The sequence below is a fragment of the Rhinatrema bivittatum genome, chromosome 15 (assembly GCF_901001135.1).
Source record: "Rhinatrema bivittatum chromosome 15, aRhiBiv1.1, whole genome shotgun sequence".
Lineage (NCBI taxonomy): Eukaryota > Metazoa > Chordata > Amphibia > Gymnophiona > Rhinatrematidae > Rhinatrema > Rhinatrema bivittatum.
In genome coordinates this window covers 36515806-36538016 of record NC_042629.1, presented here as the reverse complement: position 1 = coordinate 36538016, position 22211 = coordinate 36515806, and the positions used below count along the sequence as shown (strand labels likewise).

At 44.4% G+C, this 22211-nt stretch overlaps 1 protein-coding gene across 2 annotated transcripts in view; it reads left to right on the top strand.

The window, feature by feature from the left end:
* The window catches only part of CD80 (CD80 molecule), a 51001-nt gene that overhangs the window by 5517 nt on the left and 23273 nt on the right, over positions 1 to 22211 (top strand). Inside the window, exons 1-2 of one of the 2 annotated variants that reach the window (XM_029579308.1) lie at positions 13917 to 14033; positions 21733 to 21851. In XM_029579308.1, the coding sequence (XP_029435168.1) occupies positions 14023 to 14033; positions 21733 to 21851 (130 nt within the window). In that variant the 5' untranslated portion in view covers positions 13917 to 14022. Of the gene's footprint in view, positions 1 to 13916; positions 14034 to 21732; positions 21852 to 22211 lie in introns of those variants that run through there. The other variant, XM_029579306.1, reaches the window with a different exon arrangement.

Genomic DNA, 22211 nt, shown 5'->3' with positions numbered 1-22211 from the left:
ACATACAGGGAGCAGTCAGCATAAGGCATTTTAACTTTCTTGGGTTAATCGAGGGTTAATGTGGAAAGTGTTAGCGTAAGCATTGGTCTTGTAAAAATCAAAGTTGTGCGTGAGAAGGACTGAAGTAGCCTCCCAATGGAAGTGGTGCAGGACGGCACTTTTTGCACATTTTGAGGATGTTTGGGGGGGCAGTAGTAAGAAAAGGGTTGAGAGTGGAGCTGGTTATGGGGTGTATATGGGGAATTTATGTGTTCATCTACCTGAAATGGAAGAGTCTCAACTGGGCAGACTGGTAGGTTAATTTGATTTTTATCTGCCATAATCGACTATGTTACTATGTAATGCGGGTATGAAACAAACCAGACCAGCGGCTGTAAAATCTGGGGACATAAGGACAGCCTGAGTCTAATGTGTGCTGGTTAAAAGTTAACAAGTGGAGGTGGGTGGGTGGTCATGGGATGCACTGAAAGGGGAATCTGTACATTTGTTGAGCTCCTGCCACAGCTCCAGTTTGGAGAAGAGACGGCTGAGGGGGGAATATGATAGAGGTGTTTAAAATCATGAGGTCTAGAACGGGTAGATGTGAAACAGTTATTTACTCCTTTGGATAATAGAAAGACTAGGGGGCACTCCATGAAGTTAGCATGGGGCACATTTAAAACTAATCAAAGAAAGTTCTTTTTCACTCAACACACAATTAAACTCTGGAATTTGTTGCCAGAGGATGTGGTTAGTGCAGTTAGTATAGCTGTGTTTAAAAAAGGATTGGATAAGTTCTTGGAGGAGAAGTCCATTACCTGCTGTTACCCATTGTAAACACCATCGAAGAAACAATGAAACTAGCTAATATGTATCTTGAAATAATCAAACAGCTCCTAAACCAGATGGAACTGGTAATAAACATCGACAAAACTGAATTCTTACACCTTGAACGTAAAAATACACACCATACACAACCTACTGTCACAATAAAAAATATTAAAGCCGTTGAGTTAGCATTAAAAGTACGGAATCTAGGAGTAATAATAGACCCTGAGCTAAACATGAAACAACACGTCTCACAAAAAATAAAAGAAGGATACGCAAAACTATTGATCCTGAGAAGACTAAAGCCTTTGCTAACACTAAACAATTTTCACACAGTCCTTCAGGCAATGATTTTCGCAAGCACAGATTACTATAACTCCTTGCTTTAGGGTTACCACAATCCACGATTCGGCCATTACAAATAATGCAGAATTCCGCCGCTAGAATCCTGACTGGAAAAAAAAGAGTGACCACATAACAGGAACACTTGCCGAGCTCCACTGGCTTCCAATTGAACAAAGAATACAATATAAGGCCCTATGTATATTCCATAAACTTATCCACGATGAAAAAGCCGACTGGCTTAACACTGCACTACGCCTACACGTCCCCCAAAGAAACCTGCGATCTGCTAATAAGGCTCTACTAACTGTCCCCTCTGTCAAATCAGCACGCCTCACGCAAGTAAGGGAGAGAGCACTATCACTGGCTGGTCCCAGTGCTATGGAACACCATGCCACTCGAAATAAGGCTGCAGAGAAATCTGAAATTATTCAAATCCAATCTGAAAACCTGGCTCTTCAAACAAGCTTTCTATAAAGAGAAGAAGAAAAACAGTTGAGCTATAAGGACGCACCAAGCCAGAGGTTATCTTAACCCACAAACACATTTTAATACTAAATTCAAGCCAACTAATATTTACCTGACAAACAAGCTTAACTCACTCACATAGTCTATTATATTATATTGTAACCGTCTATGATGGCACATGATTAATTTCTAATCTATACCACTCACATCTCATTATCATGCCTTTTGTAAACCGTTGTGATGGTATTTAACTTAACGACGGTATAGAAGAGTTTTAAATAAATAAATAAATAAATAAATAAATAAATAAATGAGTTGACTTAGAGAATAGCCACTGCCATTAGCAATGGTTACATGAAATAGACTTAGTGTTTGGGTACTTGCCAGGTACTTATGGCCTGGATTGGCCACTGTTGGAAACAGGATGCTGGGCTTGATGGACCCTTGGTCTAACCCAATATGGCATGTTCTTATGTTCTTAAACTATAATTTCAGTGCAATTATTCGCCCTCAAATTGCTTCTTAAGATGGCCAAAGAGAATACTAAAAGATGTATGTTAGATATATGGCCTGATCATGACGCTAAACCTAAGTGCACAGGGGAAGAAAACGTCAGAGGATCATTTCACTGACGAGGAGAGACAGGCTTTGGTGAAGGAAGCCCAGTCAGATATGGTCACTCCCCCCCTCCCCCCTCCAGATGTCAAGGCAATAAAGAGCATTGTTTATTTCTCTGTTGCCTGGATGTTTGTTTTATATAGGCCTTTTCAGGAATTTACCGTTACTGTGGCTCACTATTTTCAAACTGGTTGGCTTGTACTATTACTTTCTTAGTTTTGAAACCCTTTGTTGGGGGTGAGGGGGATTGCTGTTTCCTCTAGGGCCATAAAAGTACTTTTTTCTTTGGGGGCTACTCTTTGGGGGAGTCCTTGCTACAGGGGGAATGGAAAACCTCTGTGGCCCAGGTGATTGACTGTTTCTCCTTATGTGCATTATCTCTCTGACATGGAATCCTCCTCAGGGCCAGACAGGCTGGACACAGGCTGGACTCTCAAATAACGTTTACCGATAGTTTCCAAAACGTAAATCACCGTCCCACAAACCTTCCACAGATGAAAGTGTGCATGTGAACCGTTCAGATTGTTTCTCTGCTTGCGACCATCTCTCTAGCCACTGTCTCCTCATCCTGATGCAAACAGCCCCAGTCAAGCAGGGGAATCCTAGGGAGGAAACCCCAAATCTTGAAATGATCCTACCTGAGTCCAAAGTTCTGCCTTTTGCCCAGAGCCCGTGTCCTGGTCCCTTTGGAGCGGAGATCTGGTCGGGAGCCTTCAGAACGTGACGTTTCACTCCGGTCTGTCTTCCAGTTCTGCGTGCCTGCTCGGGGAGAAAAGCCTGATGTTTCCAGTACTGAACAAATTCTCTGTCTTCTTACTCCAAGTTGTGAGGAGGGAGTGGGGGAAAAAAAAACCCTCCACACTAACCAAAAGGAGGCAAAGTCCAAAAAGATCCCACGCTGGGTGGTGCCGTCACTGGTGTGGCATCCTCTAGGGCAGTGGTTCTCAACCTTTTTTCCGTCATGACACACCTGACAGACGAAGCTCACATGCGTGATACATTGCTTACTACATTTAACAATTATACTAAAAAAAACAATGCTAGATATTTTATTGTTGAAAATGATGCAGGAGAAAGAGAACCTATTATTTACTTTCAATAACTGCTTATAAAATATTATTATTAAATGTTATTGTGAAATCTAGGACAGATATGCACATACAGCACACGTTTTTCGATAAAGACAAACTCTCATGCATTTCACTGTCAATCTCAGAAAGTTTTTACCTCTTCTGGAGTTTATACAGAGCAGGGTCAGGAAATTTCCCCTTTCAACTCACCATACAAAAGAAATATTCAAATTCTGATATCCCCTTATTAATAGTACTTCAAAATCCCTTCCATGCCAACCACTCTGTGAAATAGCATGAAAACCTGCTAAAAAGACATTTAGACATTATATAGCACAGCAGTCATACCATAAGAGCACTAACACCCAGGACTTGAACAGCAGCAACCTTACCTGTGAAAAAGCAAGACTGCAAATATAGAAACCAGTACACTTACTACTATTGGAAAAGCAAAGAAAGCCGGACTGCTCTAGATTCCTACACAGAAACTACTTCCTGGTTAACAGAATCCCTCACCTCTGTCAAACGTGCAGAATGCAGACTGACCCTTACCTGATACAGAATAAAAGACCACAAATTATAAACAAGCAGACAGAGAAAAATGTAAACTCTAAGAAGCCGGGGGAGGGGGTAGAGGGAGCTCCTTACTCTGCACCCTTCTCAAGCAGCATGCACCTGTGGCTGTTTATGGAAAGCATAGGCTTGCTATGTCAAATTTTTTGTGTCACACCTTCCACCCCTTGGTGGCACACTGGTTGACAACCACTGCTCTAGGGAGTAAAAGGATTAGCTCACAGGTCTCCAGACCCTGCCCTCAGGATGAGGGGGGGGGGGGGGGCACCCCTTTACAAAAGATACAGGGTATTCCCCGGAATGAGAAGGAAAACTTCAAAAGTGGAGCAGACCCTCTCAGACAGGGAGTGTACTGATAAGGAATCTCCCCAAACGCTAGAAGAAAATACCAAGTCAGGTTAATAGGCCCACACTCAGCAGGGTGAAAAGAAAAAAATAGCTCTGTACTCTTTAAGAGCCAACTCAAACTGACCACACTCTCTATTCCTTTAGCTCCACCTTATGCCTTTGGGATAGTCAATCACAGTCAGCTCAGTGGAGAGACTGAAAAAGGAATGGAAAATCCCACTATGCTGTTACTAGTCCTGATGGTAAGGGACCCAGAGCCATCTAGTTAGTTAAGATTATGCGGGGTAGAGGTTTTTCTGGGTATGGTTCTGGTGTCCATTTTGTTAAGTTTCACAGGACCCTTTTGGGACAAGAAGACTGGGTCTTTGAAGGGAATTATCATCACTGAGGGCTAGCAGAGGTGAGGTAGGCGACAGAGGGAGAGGTTTACAGGTAAAATGTGGGTTAAATCTGGCAGTTGTACTCCCGGGCCTCAGAGTCTCCTTCAGCCTATGGGTAGTTTCACCATGGCTGGGGTTTTTTTCCTGTCGTGCAAACCTAGGAGGCTGCCCAGACAGGCTTGGATAGGGGTTTGAGGGAGAGAGTTTTATGGCTTTTGTGCAGTTAACTATGTGTTTAGGTTGGTATGGTTAGATTTGGTTATAAATGGTTAAAATCTGCAGCAGTGTGAAGTATGTACTCTCCAGATTTAAGGCTCTTTTAATACTGCATGAATGGGCTGTGCTTGGTCCCCTTTCTCTGGTCTCTCTTTGCTATTTTGCCACATGAATTGTCAGAAGGTGGGAACTTGTTTGCTTCCTTACAGATATATATATATATATATATATATATATATATATATCTATATATATATATATATATATATATATATATATATAGATATATATATATATATATATATATATTATATATATATCCATAATATATCGGGCTTGGTAGTGTGTCAGTCAGTGCTCGCGCATGTTCCCCAGCCCGCCGATAGATGGCGCAGGCGGATCCCTGGCGGCCTTGGAGGCTCAAACACGCCGTACAGCGGCCATGTCACAACACCAGCACAAGAGGTACTCCTGGGGGAATTCAGCGCTACTGCGGAATGCAGATTTTGCGCAGAATTCCTCCTTCCCGCAGATTTCCTCCCTCACCTCGCCGATTTCCTCCCTCGCCAGAAGACTATTCAAAACCGGAAGGTCAGCAGCCATCGCGGGACAGGCAGAAAATAGCAGCGGAGACCCCGGCATGCCGCGAACGGAACGCGTCCCGCAGCACACGCTCTGTTCGCGGCGAAGATGAAGGCCCAGGTGCCATTCGCGGTGAAAAGGGAAGGCCCCCCGTGTGCCGCAATCAGCACGCCTGGGCCTACATATTCGCCCCGAACGGAGCGTGTGCCACGGGACGCACTCCTTTCGCGGCATGCCGGGGTCTCCGCTGCTATTTTCTGCTCAAGGCAAAAATGGAAGGCCCCCGTGTGCTGCGGAAGGCGCGCCAGGCCTTCATCTTCGCCACAAATGGCACGGGTCCCTCGGCATGCCGGTGAGAGAGAATGTGTCGGGGAGGGGAGGGTGAGAGAGAGCAGGAGGGTGTGAGAGAGAGCATGGGGGGGGATGCTGGTGAGAGATAATGTGTGTGTGAGAGAGGAGGTGACAGAGAGCATGGTTGGTAAGAGGGGGATGGGGAGGGTGTGAGAGAGAGCATGGGAGATAAGAGAGGGTGGGTGGGGGGATGCTGGTGAGAGAGAATGTGTGAGAGAGGAGAGGGGGTGTGGGGGAGTGCGAGAGAGAGCTTGGTAAATAAACTTTGCCAGCCCTGGCTTCAACAAATGTGCCTCCATGTCCCTTGCCCTGGGTGAAAACAATTTATTTATTTATTTATTTAAAAACTTTTCTATACCGTCGTTAAGTTAAATACCATCACAACGGTTTACAGAAGGGCACGATAAAGAGAAATATGGGTGGTATAGATTACAAATTACTCGTGTGCCATCATAGTACGGTAACAATGTAAAATAATAAACTAAGTGTGTAAATTAAACCTGATTGTTAGGAACAAGTTAGGCAGTTTGATTTTAACATTAATATGCTTATGTAGGTTACTAATAACTTCTAGCTTGGTGCATCCTTATTGCTCAACTATTTTTCTCCTTTTCTTTATCTTTATAAAATGCTTGTTTAAAAAGCCAGGTTTTCAGATTAGTTTTCAATAATTTCAGATTTGTCTGCAGTCTTATTTCGAGTGGTATGGTATTCCATAGTCACGGGACCAGCCAGTGACAGTGCTCTTTCCCTTACTTGCGTGAGATGTGCTGATTTGACAGAGGAGACAGTTAGTAGAGCTTTATTTGCAGATCTCAGGTTTCTTTGTGGTACCTGCACGCGCAGTGCCGTGTTAAGCCAGTCGGCTTTTTCATCGTGGACTAGTTTATGGATTATACAAAGTGCTTTATATTGTATTCTTTATTCAATTGGAAGCCAGTGGAGTTCAGCAAGTGTTCCTGTAATATGGTCACTTTTTTTGCCTGTAAAAACTCTAGCAGTGGAATTTTGCAATATTTGCAGAGGCCGAATTGTAGATTGAAGTAGTCCTAACAGCAGGGAGTTACAATAATCTGTGCTAGCGAATATCTTTACTTGTAGAACTGTGCAAAAATTGTTAATCGTTAATAGAGGTTTTAGTCTTCTTAGGATCATTAGTTTTGCATAATCTTCTTTTATTTTCTGTGAGATGTGTTGTTTCATGTTTAGCTCAGGGTCAATTATTACTCCTAGATTCCTAACTTTTGTTGCTAACTCGGTGGTTTGAATATTTTTGATTGTGAATGTCGGTTGTGTGTGCTGTGTGTTTTTACGTTCTAGGTGTAAGAATTCAGTTTTGTCAGTGTTTATTACCAGTTCCATCTGGTTTAGGAGCTGTTTGATTATTTCTAGGTACATATTGGCTAGTTTCATTGTTTCTTTGATGGTGTTTGGAATGGGTAACAGTAATTGTATATCATCTGCGTAAATGTAATGTATGATTCCCAGTCCTGCTAGTAAATGACATACTGGGAGGAGGTAGATGTTAAAGAGTGTTGCAGATAGGGCTGATCCCTGTGGGACACCAGTTTGCAGTTTGACTTTGTCTGAAAGTGCATTTTTTATTTGTACCTGAAAACATCTATTGTTTAAGTATGACTCGAACCATTTTAGTGTTTTGTTAGTGTTAGTTTTTCCTTTTCAGCTAACGCTTCCATATAAGAGCAGATGTGCCAATAAAAAGGCTCGCTGCCCGGGCGTAGAACGGTACAGTTGCTAGTATATATATATATATATATATATGCTTAGCCATCTTATTCTTTGTTAGCTTCTTTGGTTGGTTGTGTCTCCTTAAATATGTAATCCTGCCTAGGGTCGCTATAAAGGAGTTGGTGTTCTGGAGTGTTCTTCCTCCCAAGAGAGAGCTCAAGTAGAGTGCACAGGGCTGTGCAAACATTGCTCTGCAGGGTGCTAGAGTCTGTTTTTAGGGGGGAGGAGTCAAGATGGCGGCATGAGCTGTTACCACTCCATTTGCCTCTGGGTTTCTTTCTTGTCTTTTGCCTCTTAAATGTGTTTCCATGCCTTCAAAGAGAAAGGATTGAGTGCAGGTATTCCCTCCAGACCCCTCTCTCCCTATGAGGCAATTGACCTTCTTAGAGTGCATCTCCCAACCCAGAAATGGTTTGGGCTCTTAGCCCCCTTGCCAAGGCGGGAGGAAGAGATCCTTCCTTGACAGGAGAAGAAACATCATTGAGCCCTGTGGACTGTTTGCCCTCTGGTGAGCATGCTCGAGGCCCCACCATTGTTTCCAGCATGCAACATGATGAGATCATTGGAAGCGCCTCGGTGAAGGGAAACGCAGGTGTCAGAAGTCCAGCCATGACAGGAGAGAGCTGCGAGGAAGAAGCTTAAGACTTAGGTCCTTTGGAGTAAGCAGTATCCCAATTTGACTGTCCACCAGCGGCGAAGTTCCTCGTTACAGGGAATGATTTTGGAGGTTGTGCGGGCAGTTGGTGGGTCAGCAAGGGTTCCGAGATTTTTTCTTCCCCCTAAACCAGCCGTCATGACTCTCGAAGCACAATGGGATTTAACTGCCAGCCTCCCTTCATCTTTCTCTGAATGTTATCCTAAAGTGGACTCCCTGTCTTTGGAGTTGGAGTCTCTTGCTCAAAATCATCATTTTTCTGAACATTCAGAAAAAAATTGCTTACTGGAAACTGCTGTTCAAAAAAGCGAAGGCTGTAAATGCCACAATGATGATTCAAGAACGCAGCTTTCTTGCTCGCTTTGCAGAACTGTTAGAGAATCGTTCAAGGCCTCTCAAGCTGCATTGTACTAATTTTCCAAAGGTTATGGACAAAATGTATTTATTTATTTATTTAGAGCTTTTCTATACCGACATTCATGATACAGATCAAATCACATCGGTTTACATGACTCTTAGGAATTTTTTTGTGGATGTTCCTCATCTTCCTTTAGAGTCAAGTTGTGTTTTCTTCCTTTTAGGAGAAATCCTAGCCATCGTGAGGCCTCTCAGGTCTCTTTGAACATGTCTAATCTGACTTGATTTCTGGAATCTACTTCTATGGAAGTAACTGAAAGGGCAACATTGTTAGTGTAACCCTTACCTGGGGTGTTTAATCCTAAGGGCACACAATCCCATTTATAACCTCCGGGGCTGCTCTGGCTAGCTGACTCCTTCCCAGCTCGACTCTTGATCCCTGGGTGGGGGATTCTTTCTGGGGGGGGGGGGGGGGGGAACTCTCGCCTGTGACCCAGACAATGAAACTTTAGTATGTCCCTTGTGTGTATTTGTAGCTATGGCATCCTCTGGAGGGAGATGCTGTGAATAACCAAATAGGACCAGATGCTCGGAGCTAAATAATAATTTACTGATTGGTTTAAGGCAAATAAAAGTCCATTCTTTAAGTACTTGTGCAGTTACAGATGTCTTTACAGATAAGAGTGTTTCGCTGTGGGTAGGGGTCCTTTCCTTCCAGCTCACTGGTTGAACTTCCCATGGTGGTGTAAACTGTGCACTCAAATCTCTCCCAGTGGCCTATCTGGGATTCTAGGTCAGGGGTCCCCTGCTAGCCTAGGAAAAATCCTACCATACAATCCAGTGTCTTCCCGAACATCCAGCCCTGTGTCCTGGTCCCAGATTGGTGGAGATCCGGATGGGGTCTCCTCGCTTTTCCTTGACTCTATTAACTGGATCTGAAAGGGTGACTCCTTGGGGTTGAGTCTTGGGGTGGGAACCTGTTGATCCAGCCAGGCTTAAAATCTCTTCACAAGAAAAAAGTGTATTGTCCTACTTGAAAAAAAACAGGACACATTTCAGTTATCAAAACTCTCACTCAGAGAGATCTGTCACCGGTCTTCCCCACCTAAGGAGTAGAGTAGTGTGCACAGGTCTTCAGTCTTCTGGCATTGAGAACCCTTTTGCCCCAAATGGAAATCTGGCAAAAATCTATATTACTGAACTAAATACTTAGGGATCTTCTGGCAGGTTATGCACAGAGGCCAATCCCTTACAAAAAAAAGGGGAAACCTGATGAGGCAAGAGACCCCAGCGAGGAGGAAAAAACTCTACATCTTGCTTCTCTGGTGTCTGCTCTAAAATGAAACCAGCTACACCCTAAACCACAAAATGGCTGGTCATAAAGGGCCTGAGTAACCAATCCCAGCTCTCCGCAGGGGGGAGGAGGGCGAGGGGGATGGATAGCTCTAAAGTGGTTTAGGCAAAGGAACCAGAACTAGGGATATTTAGTGGCGGACTGGAGGGTCCGGCCGCATTCATTTCCCTTTTCAGCGATCATGATGTTTCCTCTATAATGAAATGTTACTTTAAAAATCAGTCAGTGGGCTTTTTGTTAGTTCTGCATCCAGAGGTTCAGGCTTTGGGGCTTCGTCCCTACTCGGCTATCCTTGCCAATGCGTCCTCAGATTTAGGAATGAATGCTCTACTTTCTCTGGTCCTGAACAGCTCAGACTGTTTATTGATAGGAGGAAGCTGGCAGCTTCTCCGGTGCCTCTATACGTTAAGAGCCAGCTGTCCTTTGCGCCGGGCTTGGGGATTCATGTTATTGCCTGTCCTCGTGGTAGTTTCTTTTATTTTATCTTCTCCTAGCTTTCCACCTCCCCCAGCCCCCTTGGTCGGAAGCTCTATAATACAGCATTGTCTGATTTGCATAATGTGAATTGTTTTCCTTTTTGTGTTACTTTGTTAAATCTCTCTGAAGTTTCTGTGCAAAGCTTGTTCTTTGCAATATTTTGAAAGATCATACATAAAATGATAATTTTTAAAAAACTTTTAAAAAAGTAAAAAAAAAGACCCTTGGAATTCGTATTAGGGCTACGGTAATGTGCATTTGGTATGGGCTTAGCTCTCAGAAAGCCACATGCAAACTAAATTGCAATTTCAGTATAGTAGCTCTCCCATGCCAAAACTGCAATAACTGCCCGCACTCAAACACTAACAACTCTACTTATGAAAAGGCAACACTGCAAATTATAACACCAGGCCCTAAAACACCATTACACCTACTGTTAGTAAAACAGAAAAAGCCAAACTGCCATAGATCACTGAGAGAGAGAGAGAGAGAGAGAGAGTGCACCTATCCATAAGGCCCTCATACTAGGTAGGTGCTTATACCCCTATATGAGGCCCACCTAGTTACTCGAGGTGAGGTGTAGGTATTAGTGTAGCGGTTAGAGGCCACTTTGACATGCAGAGTGTGGCATACAAACAGAACAGTGCTCTCTTGTGAAGATTTGATGATCTTCTCAACCCAGCTTGATGTTACCCAGGTAGAGAGTCCATATGCAGAGATCATAAAGGAACTGGTGGAGGAGGCAAAATTGTTGTTTCTGGTAGGCCAGGCACATTTTATAACTTTTAGGTGAGTACACTAGGAAATTATTGGTGTTTCTGGTAATTACAGACATCATACAACTATTTTTTTATTATAGAAATGGTTAGGTAAGGGGTGCTTTTGGGAGGTTTGGAACGCATTATGGGTATTTCCATTATTTCCTATGGGAAAAATAGTCTTGACTTAAATCCAGCTTGAGTTGCAACCAGCCCTCTGGAACCAATTGAGTGCGTAAGTCAAGGGACCACTGTACAAACAGATCCCAACTGGGGAGCATGTTGTTGGAGCTTCTATGGCGCCTCCTTGTTCGCTTGAACCCCGCGCGGGATGGAGGGGCTGATGCTATGTGTCCCTGCGACGGGGAGAGATGCGCTGCTTTCCTCCTGCTTCTGTCCACAGCCACATGGTCTCTCCTTCTTCCCGCCCGCGTGGACCCACCGCTTCCTCTTCCAGACTGAGCGGGCAGGAAGGAGGAGAAGCCGTGCCATCACTGTTCCCAGACTCGGACACTCTGGGTGGCCCACCTAGCCTGCCTAGTGCTTCCCCCAGCCCTGGTCGGGTCAGAAGCTTGGTTTTTTTTATTTTTTTTTTATTTTTATTCCAATGTGTTTTGGTCACAGGTGTCAGCAATGCACGACCAGACCGAAACCACAGGACGACATGGGATATATTAGCAACTTCACTTAGAAGGATACATAAGAACATAAGAAAATGCCATACTGGGTCAGACCGAGGGTCCATCAAGCCCAGCATCCTGTTTCCAACAGTGGCCAATCCAGGCCATAAGAACCTGGCAAGTACCCAAAAACTAAGTCTATTCCATGTTACCATTGCTAATGGCAGTGGCTATTCTCTAAGTGAACTTAATAGCAGGTAATGGACTTCTCCTCCAAGAACTTATCCGATCCTTTTTTAAACACAGCTACACTAACTGCACTAACCACATCCTCTGGCAACAAATTCCAGAGTTTAATTGTGCATTGAGTAAAAAAGAACTTTCTCCGATTAGTTTTAAATGTGCCCCATGCTAACTTCATGGAGTGTCCCCTAGTCTTTCTACCATCCGAAAGAGTAAATAACCGATTCACATCTACCCGTTCTAGACCTCTCATGATTTTAAACACCTCTATCATATCCCCCCTCAGTCGTCTCTTCTCCAAGCTGAAAAGTCCTAACCTCTTTAGTCTTTCCTCATAGGGAAGTTGTTCCATTCCCCTTATCATTTTGGTAGCCCTTCTCTGTACCTTCTCCATCGCAATTATATCTTTGAGATGCGGCGACCAGAATTGTACACAGTATTCAAGGTGCGATCTCACCATGGAGCGATACAGAGGCATTATGACATTTTCCGTTTTATTCACCATTCCCTTTCTAATAATTCCCAACATTCTGTTTGCTTTTTTGACTGCCGCAGCACACTGCACGGACGATTTCAATGTGTTATCCACTATGACACCTAGATCTCTTTCTTGGGTTGTAGCACCTAATATGGAACCCAACATTGTGTAATTATAGCATGGGTTATTTTTCCCTATATGCATCACCTTGCACTTATCCACATTAAATTTCATCTGCCATTTGGATGCCCAATTTTCCAATCTCACAAGGTCTTCCTGCAATTTATCACAATCTGCTTGTGATTTAACTACTCTGAACAATTTTGTGTCATCTGCAAATTTGATTATCTCACTCGTCGTATTTCTTTCTAGATCATTTATAAATATATTGAAAAGTAAGGATCCCAATACAGATCCCTGAGGCACTCTACTGTCCACTCCCTTCCACTGAGAAAATTGTCCATTTAATCCTACTCTCTGTTTCCTGTCTTTTAGCCAGTTTGCAATCCACGAAAGGACATCGCCACCTATCCCATGACTTTTTACTTTTCCTAGAAGCCTCTCATGAGGAACTTTGTCAAACGCCTTCTGAAAATCCAAATATACTATATCTACTGGTTCACCTTTATCCACATGTTTATTAACTCCTTCAAAAAAGTGAAGCAGATTTGTGAGGCAAGACTTGCCCTGGGTAAAGCCATGCTGACTTTGTTCCATTAAACCATGTCTTTCTCTATGTTCTGTGATTTTGATGTTTAGAACACTTTCCACTATTTTTCCTGGCACTGAAGTCAGGCTAACCGGTCTGTAGTTTCCCGGATCGCCCCTGGAGCCCTTTTTAAATATTGGGTTACATTTGCTATCCTCCAGTCTTCAGGTACAATGGATGATTTTAATGATAAGTTACAAATCTTTACTAATAGGTCTGAAATTTCATTTTTTAGTTCCTTCAGAACTCTGGGGTGTATACCATCCGGTCCGGGTGATTTACTACTCTTCAGTTTGTCAATCAGGCCTACCACATCTTCTAGGTTCACCGTGATTTGATTCAGTCCATCTGAATCATTACCCATGAAAACCTTCTCCATTACGGGTACCTCCCCAACATCCTCTTCAGTAAACACCGAAGCAAAGAAATCATTTAATCTTTCCGTGATGGCCTTATCTTCTCTAAGTGCCCCTTTAACCTCTCGATCATCTAACGGCTCTTTTTGTTTTATCATCATTTTGGATGGCACTGATGGTGCCCACACGATTGTGCAAGCTAAGGAAGATCAAGCTGAAAATTAAATTGAAAGAAGCAAGACATGTACAGTTAATTTTTCCGTGAGCTTGGTGAACTGTTTGTCTGAAAGTAAGAGGAATGCTGAGAGAAGAAATAGTTAATTTTGGTGGTTATTTTAAGGGGGAAGTTGTGAGGAAGTGATACTCCCCTTGTATACTCTGAGATTACTCTCAGTTTGTTGGTGAGGGAGAGCAGAGAATGAGCTCGAGCACTCACTGCGTCTCTGCACCAGAAGCTGCCGCTAGAGGATAACCACTCATTCAGGCTTACCGGCCTTTCCTGGAGGTGCTCATGGGATTCAGGTAGACCCAATTCTCTTTTTAATGTTGCCAATTAAAGTGCTGATGTCCGATCGATGTATTGCATGGGGGGAGGGGTGTTAACAGATGGCTGTAGGTCATTCTGTGGGGGAGACACGGACTGTATCAGAATTCAAGAAAACATAGGACGTGCACAGAGCATCTCTGAGGGACAGGAAGAGGCTATAAAGCCGAGCAGGAGATCTGGATGGGTCTTAAGGTCTTTATCTGCCGTCATGTTCTATGTTGTCTAACATAGCTGGTTTAAGGGTGGAATTTACTGTTTTGTTTTGTTTTTTTTACTGTTGCCTCCAAGTGTCCTTGTAGTGGTGGCCTGGTCTTAGGCGCTGGTCCTACTGTGCAAATTAAGAGTCTGACTCTCTGTTCCCCCTACCTTCCCCCTCACTGGCCCACCCCACCCCCTCTTAAGGGGCCTCATTCCCTGCAGCCTTTACTCAAAATTGCTCCAGCCTCAATTATTCCACCTATAACCCACTCGGTTTAGTTCTTCCCAATCACGGCCTCACTGTTTTATTTATTTATTTGCTTTTATATACCGGGGTCTGTAGGAAACATCACATCGGTTTACAATGTAATAAAATATAAAAACACAATTAAAAGGTGTACAATAAGTTACATGGTTAGTTAAGAGAAACGTTAAGCTAAAATGTACAAAATGTTTCTATTGTAACACAAAGCCTTTTATTTGTTTTTAATGTGTGTATCTGACTCGTCTGTCTTGTCTTTGCCGTGAGCTCCAAGAAGCAGGGACTCTCTCTTAGGTGTCTGTGCAGCACTGTGAACAAATGGCAGTGCTGCACAAATGATTCATGATAGCAGGGATTTTTTTTCCTGCTGGTACTTGACGATACCAGCACCTTGCCCCCCCCCCCCCTCCCCCAACATCAGCCTCTGGGAAATGACAGGAGAGAGAGGCTGGATTAGGGAGCAGAGCAGCTCTTCCCTGCTCCAATCTGTTCAGTCTGGCCAAAAGAATGGGGCCTCAGATCTGTAGGCCATGGCTAGGGATAATTTATTTATTTAAAATTCTTATAAACCACTTATTCGACAGCACCAGACCCTAGTAATTCTCCCTACTATTAACCATTCTGTACCCTGAAATTTTATTACTGCTGTTAGCACTATTAGCGATTCTTTCCTTTTTTTTTTTTTTTCCCCATCGTTTAATTATTTTACATTTTACTTTGGGGGCCTGAGTACAAATTTTGTGGTGACAAAAGTCTCCTGAATCTAAGTCTGAGCAACGCACCGGTGGCGCCTCTCCCTTTTTCAACAGAAGGTATAACGCCCTGCACGCTTTCGTCTTCTGCCGGCAGGGGGCATCACGCTGCCACTGAACCCTGCAGCCAGTTGTGGGGGGTGGGGCTACCTTGGGGGCAGGGTACTGGGCCGGTTGTCCTAATCCCCCCCTCCCCCCACCAAGGACGGCCCTGCGTCTGAGCACCGGCATCTTTCTTCCTAGAAAAAAAAAAGAAAAAAAAAGTACCGAATAGTAACAATCAGCAGCAGGAGGAGCTTATCCCGTTTGATGAGGTCAATAAACAAAAAGATAAGGTGCTACCTCAGAACATTTCTCGTTTAGATTTTGGGTGTTGCAAAATGAGCAGATGAAAGCAAAAGCTGAGATTGCCTGAATCACAGACTACATTACAATGGTGGAGTGAGGAGGTGGGGTGGTGAAGCATTCCTAGAATGATAATTGTGTCTGGTAGTGAATCAGAAAGTCCATGACCATGCTCAGTCCCTTTGCTGTTAGGTTGGAAGTGTCTGATCATTTTAACTTCACCCGTCTTATGCCGCTGTGCGATTCTGAATTCCCGATCACAAAGTCGTTGGTCTGAGCCTGCATCCATGCATCGTCTGGCCTGTTTGTGGCACTGGAGGACTGGAGTTTGTCATCCCTGCACTAGGCCAACACCAAGCACCGTAGTTTTGGGGGCCGACTGGAGTGGGGCCAGCACTGATCGGAGCCCGAGCCTTGCGGTAGCAGCGGGAGCTCGCTAACGCGCTCCCTGCCTCTTCCTCCCAAGTCCCTCGTTCTGGTGGTGCCTTTCAGCGATGCCGCAACCCGGCTTCACTTTCGGGTTAGCGGCAGCGCCGAAACTGCTGGCCCCGTGTTCCCAGGACCTGGCCTGCGGTGGCGGGAGGCTGGAGGACGTACGTCCTGCTTCTTTCTCAGCACACCCCTGGGGACGATGCGATGAGAGGGGCGCGGAGAACGGGCGCTCGTGTGGGGCTCCCGCCTTCCCAATGCGCGCTCAGCCACATCTCCGATGCAATATTTAAATGAGAGGCAGCATTAAAAGGGGCGCACTAGCGGAGAACTGAGCATGGGTAGTGCGCAATAGTTTATTGCGTCAGGGCGCTCAATACCAGCGTCCGTTTTCATCCCACTTCATTTTTTATTTTTTTTTTTGCTATAATTCACTTTGGCAACCTCAGCAAAATATTAGGCGTCCCATGCTATGGATATCCAAATTATGTGGTGATAAGAGAGGTGGTTTTGTTTTTTTTTAATGAACCAAAAACATACAATTATTTTTCTCCACCGAAAGCAGTAAATGAACACGTCACAATGATACGAAGGAGGAGTTCACACTTATCACAACACAGAGAAAGTATTTTTGAGTGCAAGCTGACTTTCCGCCACCTGCCAGTCCAGAGTTAAATTTGCCACACTAAAGAGTGTGCATTGGGTGTCCAGCACTTCACTGCATGGGGGAGGGGGGGGTAATAGCTAATGTCCGCATTTACATGCAGTTAACATGTGCTGGGGGCTGTCGGTTATGGCACGTGTTTCGGATGAACTAATCTCCTTACTGCACCCGGTGCTAGTTTAGCGCATCCAAGACACGCGTCCAACCGTGCGTGTATCCATGCACCGGGACATCGGCCCCCGTATGCCCTGGAGTTGGAAGGGGGAGGGAAGAAAAGATGAGGAAAGCTCAGGGCTGGGTAAGGGAGAGAGGAAGACTTCTAGGGTTTGGGGGGGGGGGGAGGGAAGAGGAATGCTCCAAGGACTTGGGGAGGAGGGGAGAGGGGGAGAGGAATGCTCCAAGGACTTGGGGAGGAGGGGAGAGGGGGAGAGGAATGCTCCAAGGACTTGGGGAGGAGGAGAGAGGGGGAGAGGAATGCTCCTAGGGCTTGGGGAGGAGAGGAGAGAGGGAGAGGAATGCTCCTAGGGCTGGGAGGGAGAGTCAGATGAAGAGGAATGCTCCTGGAACTGGGGGGGAGGAGGAGGAGGAGTGCATAACTGAGGTTTTGCCTTGGGCATTTTATATCCTTGCTTGGGCCCTGCAGACCAATCTTAAACTCCCCAGAGAGTTCCTATCTTTGCTAACATGGAAAATCCTTCCTGCATGGGTTGGGATACGTAAATATTCTATAGGAGGGAACTTAGGGATCCTTACAGACTTTACCGGTCAGTCGATTTCAAAAGCCCTACGAGCGCCAACGCTGGGAGATGCACGCATGACTCGGCCTGGCACTCGCTGCGCGGATTTTGAAAACCACGCGATGACTTGCGTAACTTCTGCTACGCGCATAACATTTTTTCCACAATACGGGGGCGGGGACGTGGGCAGGCTGGGACTGCACCATGAAGTCCGCGCATAAGTTAGTTCCTCGCACAAGCGCGTGCCAGGGTCCCCTACCGCGTAACTTTACTTCTGCTATGGACGGCGTGTAAGTCCATGTAACAAAAAAACCCCAAAAAACTAGGCTAGTCAGCGGGGTTTTAAGGGTCGGGTATAATAGGGTAAAAGGGAGGCAAGTTAGCCCTGGGGTTTAGGAAGTCCTGTCCTGTACTGGGGTAGAACTGGAAAAAAGCGCCATAGCATCGGTGCAAGTACCTACTAAAATCCCCCTCCCCCCACCTACGCATGTGAGGTGGCATCCGCACGCGTCAATATGAGTGCACATGTACGCACGTACGGCCGATTTTATAACTCGCGTGCGTATGTTGTAAAATTGCCGCGTCCACGTGCCGGTAAACCCCCGCACAGGTCTTAAGATTCGCCGCTCAGAACAGGGGCATCGGAGCTCTGCTTGTAGTTTGGTTGCACAGCCAGGAGAAATGAGGTAGTAAGGGTCAGAAGATTGCCTTAGAAACCCGAAACTCTATTGCGGAACTACAAAAATGAGCCGAGAGCTGTGGGCCTCGGGTGCCAAGGGTGCTCTTCTATGAGGTACCTAGGGGAAAATCTTTTCACTAAACGAAACCTCTCTATTTCACAATGGCACTGGTTCATTATGGGAGGAATAGCGGCTTCTGGAGCAGTTTTTTATTGTTCGTTAATGCTCAGGGACTTTTTTTTTTTTCCCTCTGTTGTCAGGTGATGTATTGTCAGGCCACTGTTAAATGCAAACTAAAGCAGCCTCAGGGTACACAGCTCCTTCAAGTATGGAAAACCATTTCAGGAGTCTATGTACCGTCCTTTGTAAGGTAGATGTCCCAGTAGCAGGTACCTGACTGCACAATGATTAAGTGACCCCTGGGCGTGATGGATTCCTTTCCTGGCACGCGAGGGGCACACAGGGAAAAGAAAAGAGACGGACTTCGCTGCCTCTCAGTCTCTCCTTCCCCTCCCCCCTACCAGGTAGCTTTAATGTCTGAATGCCAGGGCTCGAAGGTGAGGATGAACGATAGTTCTTATACCCTGCTGCCTGCAAGAGCAGCCCTCCCTCCACATCACTGATCATCATCACCACTGTCTCTGCATTCAATAAACACCCAGGAGAAAAATGGTGGCTTCCAGCTTCTTTGCCGATAGTTGATGACTGAATAATATTTACACTGCTTTTTTTGTTTCTCAGTTCAAGTCAATAAATAAATAATCAGAAAGCAAAAAGATTTAATAAACTTGTGACTCCACTTGTTTAGCAAAGTCTCCAGCTCTACTGGAAGTACTTTCATTTACACTGAATTCCTTCTTTTATCTAATTCCTTTGGCTACCTTGATTCTTTAGATTGCATTTTGTTGAGTCCATTTCTACTCTCAGCTCTTCCCACTGAAGGTGGTTAGAATACAGTCCCAATAATTTATCAGAACTTAGTCCCAGATTTTATACTCTCCCAGACTCCCGTTTCGTTCTTTAACTCCTTATGCAGCACCGGGCGGGCACCTTACTGTTCCCTTATCTTAATTCTCCATACAGCAGCCACAAAGTTCTTGTTACCTTTACTGTGTATCCTGTAGTTTCCTTGCTTTAGTCTCCTTTGATGGGATCCCTTCCTCCAGGTGAATTCCTCCACACTTCCTTTTCTTTCAGAATGAAAGACTCCACTCTCTCAACGGTTTGCTTACTGAGTGCTGGCTACTCTGGGCCATCAGCGCCCACTGGAACAAAAATAGTCTTTAAACCGAAAAAAATGGAAAAATCAAAACAAGAAGCAGGAAGGGTGGAATAAAACTTCCTTGCCTCAAAATAGAGGAGATAGTGCAAAAAGACATTAACTTAACAAAAAAAACAAAACCAACCCTCCTCTGCATCAGGTCACTATCAGGTCTGTCCTCTAAAGGAGAGATAGCACACTCAAGGTCTTCCTTACCCCAAATCCAGCCTCAAAAACAGGGACAGCTCCAATCCACTGGAACAAGGGGAACAGGCTCTCGCATGCAATTCTCAAAACTGACTTACAAGAGTCCAGAGCGAGCTGAAAGGCTGGAAAGATGAGTCAACAGGTGGCTGACCACAGAAGGGGAAAGCTTCCTTACTCCTTTCCCATAAATTAGGGGAAAATTACAGAGCAGGAGGCAGAGCGCTCCAACCTCCTTGAAAGAGTAACTAAAAATCCACAACTAGTCTGAAAAGAAGCCAAACTACAAATCCCCGAGATGATAAACAGCTATTCCCACATAGGGGAGCAAAACCCAAACCTCTCTCACTAATTTCTACACAGAGCCTCCCCAATCTTGGCGCACTCCTTTTAGTTAGGGAAGCCAAAGGCTCCTTACAATTACTTAAAGGTGAAAAAAGTGTTAGCAGTAGTACCCAATTTCAGTTAGGTAAAGTACAGCATAATGCAATACAAAACTGTAATTTGCTCAATGGCTTTAATCTTGCATCCCATGTGTTGTTCTGAATTAAATTTAAATTATATAATCACTAGTCCTCACTTCCTTCATAAATAGCCCAACCTCATAGATACAGAAGATATTAATTTAAAGTGGACAAGTACAAAGTGATGCACTCAGGGAATAGTAACCCAAATTATAGCTAAAAAATGTAAGGTTCCACACAAGGAGTCACCACTCAGGAAAAGGATCTATGTGTCATCATTAATAATACGTTGAAATCATCTGCTCAGTGTGCAGCAACAGCAGCCAAGAAAGCAAATAGACTGCTAGGGATTATTGGGAAAGGAATGGAGAATAAATCAGAGAATATCAATGCCTCTGTATCGCCCCATGGTGCTCCTCATCTTGAGTATTGGGTGCAGTTCTGGTCACCACATCTCAAAGATGTAGCAGAATTAGAAAAGGTACAGAAAAGGGCAAGCAAGATGATAAAGGGGATGGAACAATTCCCCTATGAAGAAAGGCTAAAGAGGTTAGGAGTCCAACTTGGAAAAGAGATGGCTGAGGGGAGATATGATAGAGGTCTATAAAATAATGAGTGGAATGGAACAAGTAAGCATTAATCAGTTGTTTACTCTTCCAAAAAGTACAAAGACCAGGAGACACACAATGAAGTTACTAGGTGATATATTTAAAACTAAAGAGAAAGTATTGTTTTTACTCAGCGCATGTAGTGAAAGCTGTTAGTGTAGCTGGGTTTAAAAAAGGTTTGGACAAGTTCCTGGAGGAAAAGCCCATAAACCATTATAAAGATAGCATTGCAGAAATCCACTGCTTATTCTTGGGATAAGCAGCTTGGAATCTTATCTAAGCTTTGCGATCCTGCCAGGCACTTGTGACCTGGCTTGGCCACTGTTGGAAACAAGATTCTGGGCTTGATGGACTTTTAGTCTGACCCAGTAGGGCAAGTCTTATGTTCTTATATCCCTGGCCCTCACTAGAAATTAACATCCTACTTCTGTCAAATGTAGAGTTGTTAATTATTAAATTGGCTCACACAGTCTGCCCAGTTGACCCCATGTACACTTCCTTAGCTCCTGTCAGGTACACAAGCGTGACTGCTTACATTGGTCTAGCTGTGGTCTTTTTTCCTCGCCCTTATCTACCTCCATTTTGGTGAGGATATCGCCTAGCAGCCATTTGAACAAGCTTGATCACCTGCAGGATATTGCTCCTTATCCAAGTCAGTTGTCTTGGCTCCAACACTCAGGTCCTCTACCATCTTGGGAAGATGAATATGCAATGTTTACATCTAAACCAACACCCAGGCCTTCATTTCTTTCACCCAATCTCCCCCCATTGTTCTTACAACTTCCTTCTATATCTGTTCCAAGCATGCTTAAACACTCACAGTTTTGGTTTCAAGTTTTAGCTTCCTCTGCTGCATCAACCCCATCGCAGTAAAGCAGTATATCCTTATATTTCCTCTGAACTTCTCTCTCTCCAGCTTTAGTACTGAAATTACTGCAATTTTCCTGATTGAAAAACAACAGAACCTCTCATTAGTGAATCCACAGAACATACCTTTGTTTGTCATATTTAAGAAGAATCCAGATGACCAAATTGCTCTGATTTTTTGCTTTTAATTTCTTTCCTCACAGATCTGATATCGAGGAGATGATGTCAACACAAGAGATAGCATTCATGCCACCCAAGAACTTATCCACAAAGGATCTCCAGTTGTGGTTCTTTATGTTCCTCTTCCTTTTCAGTTCTTCAGGTACTGTGTCAAAGGAAACTCGAGTCTTTTACAATGTTCTGGATTTGTTCAGGCATTTCTTGGATCCCAGTTCTGATTCTCTCTCCCCTCCCCAACCAAAGTAAACCTCTCAAATCATTCAGGGTTACCATCAAGCTCCATGACATATGGACAACATGAGTTGAGTGATGGGGGAAAGTTTCCACCACCGCATTGTGGTCATGGAACATTGTGAACAAGTCCATAGTTTCACTCGGGCAAACCTAGCTCCCTCCTCACTGTAATCCCTCATTGGAAGACTGTCACCTTCAGTCAAATCCTTTTCCTAAATATCAGGCTTACTCCATAATAACATTACATGAGGCCTTGTTGGGCATTCCC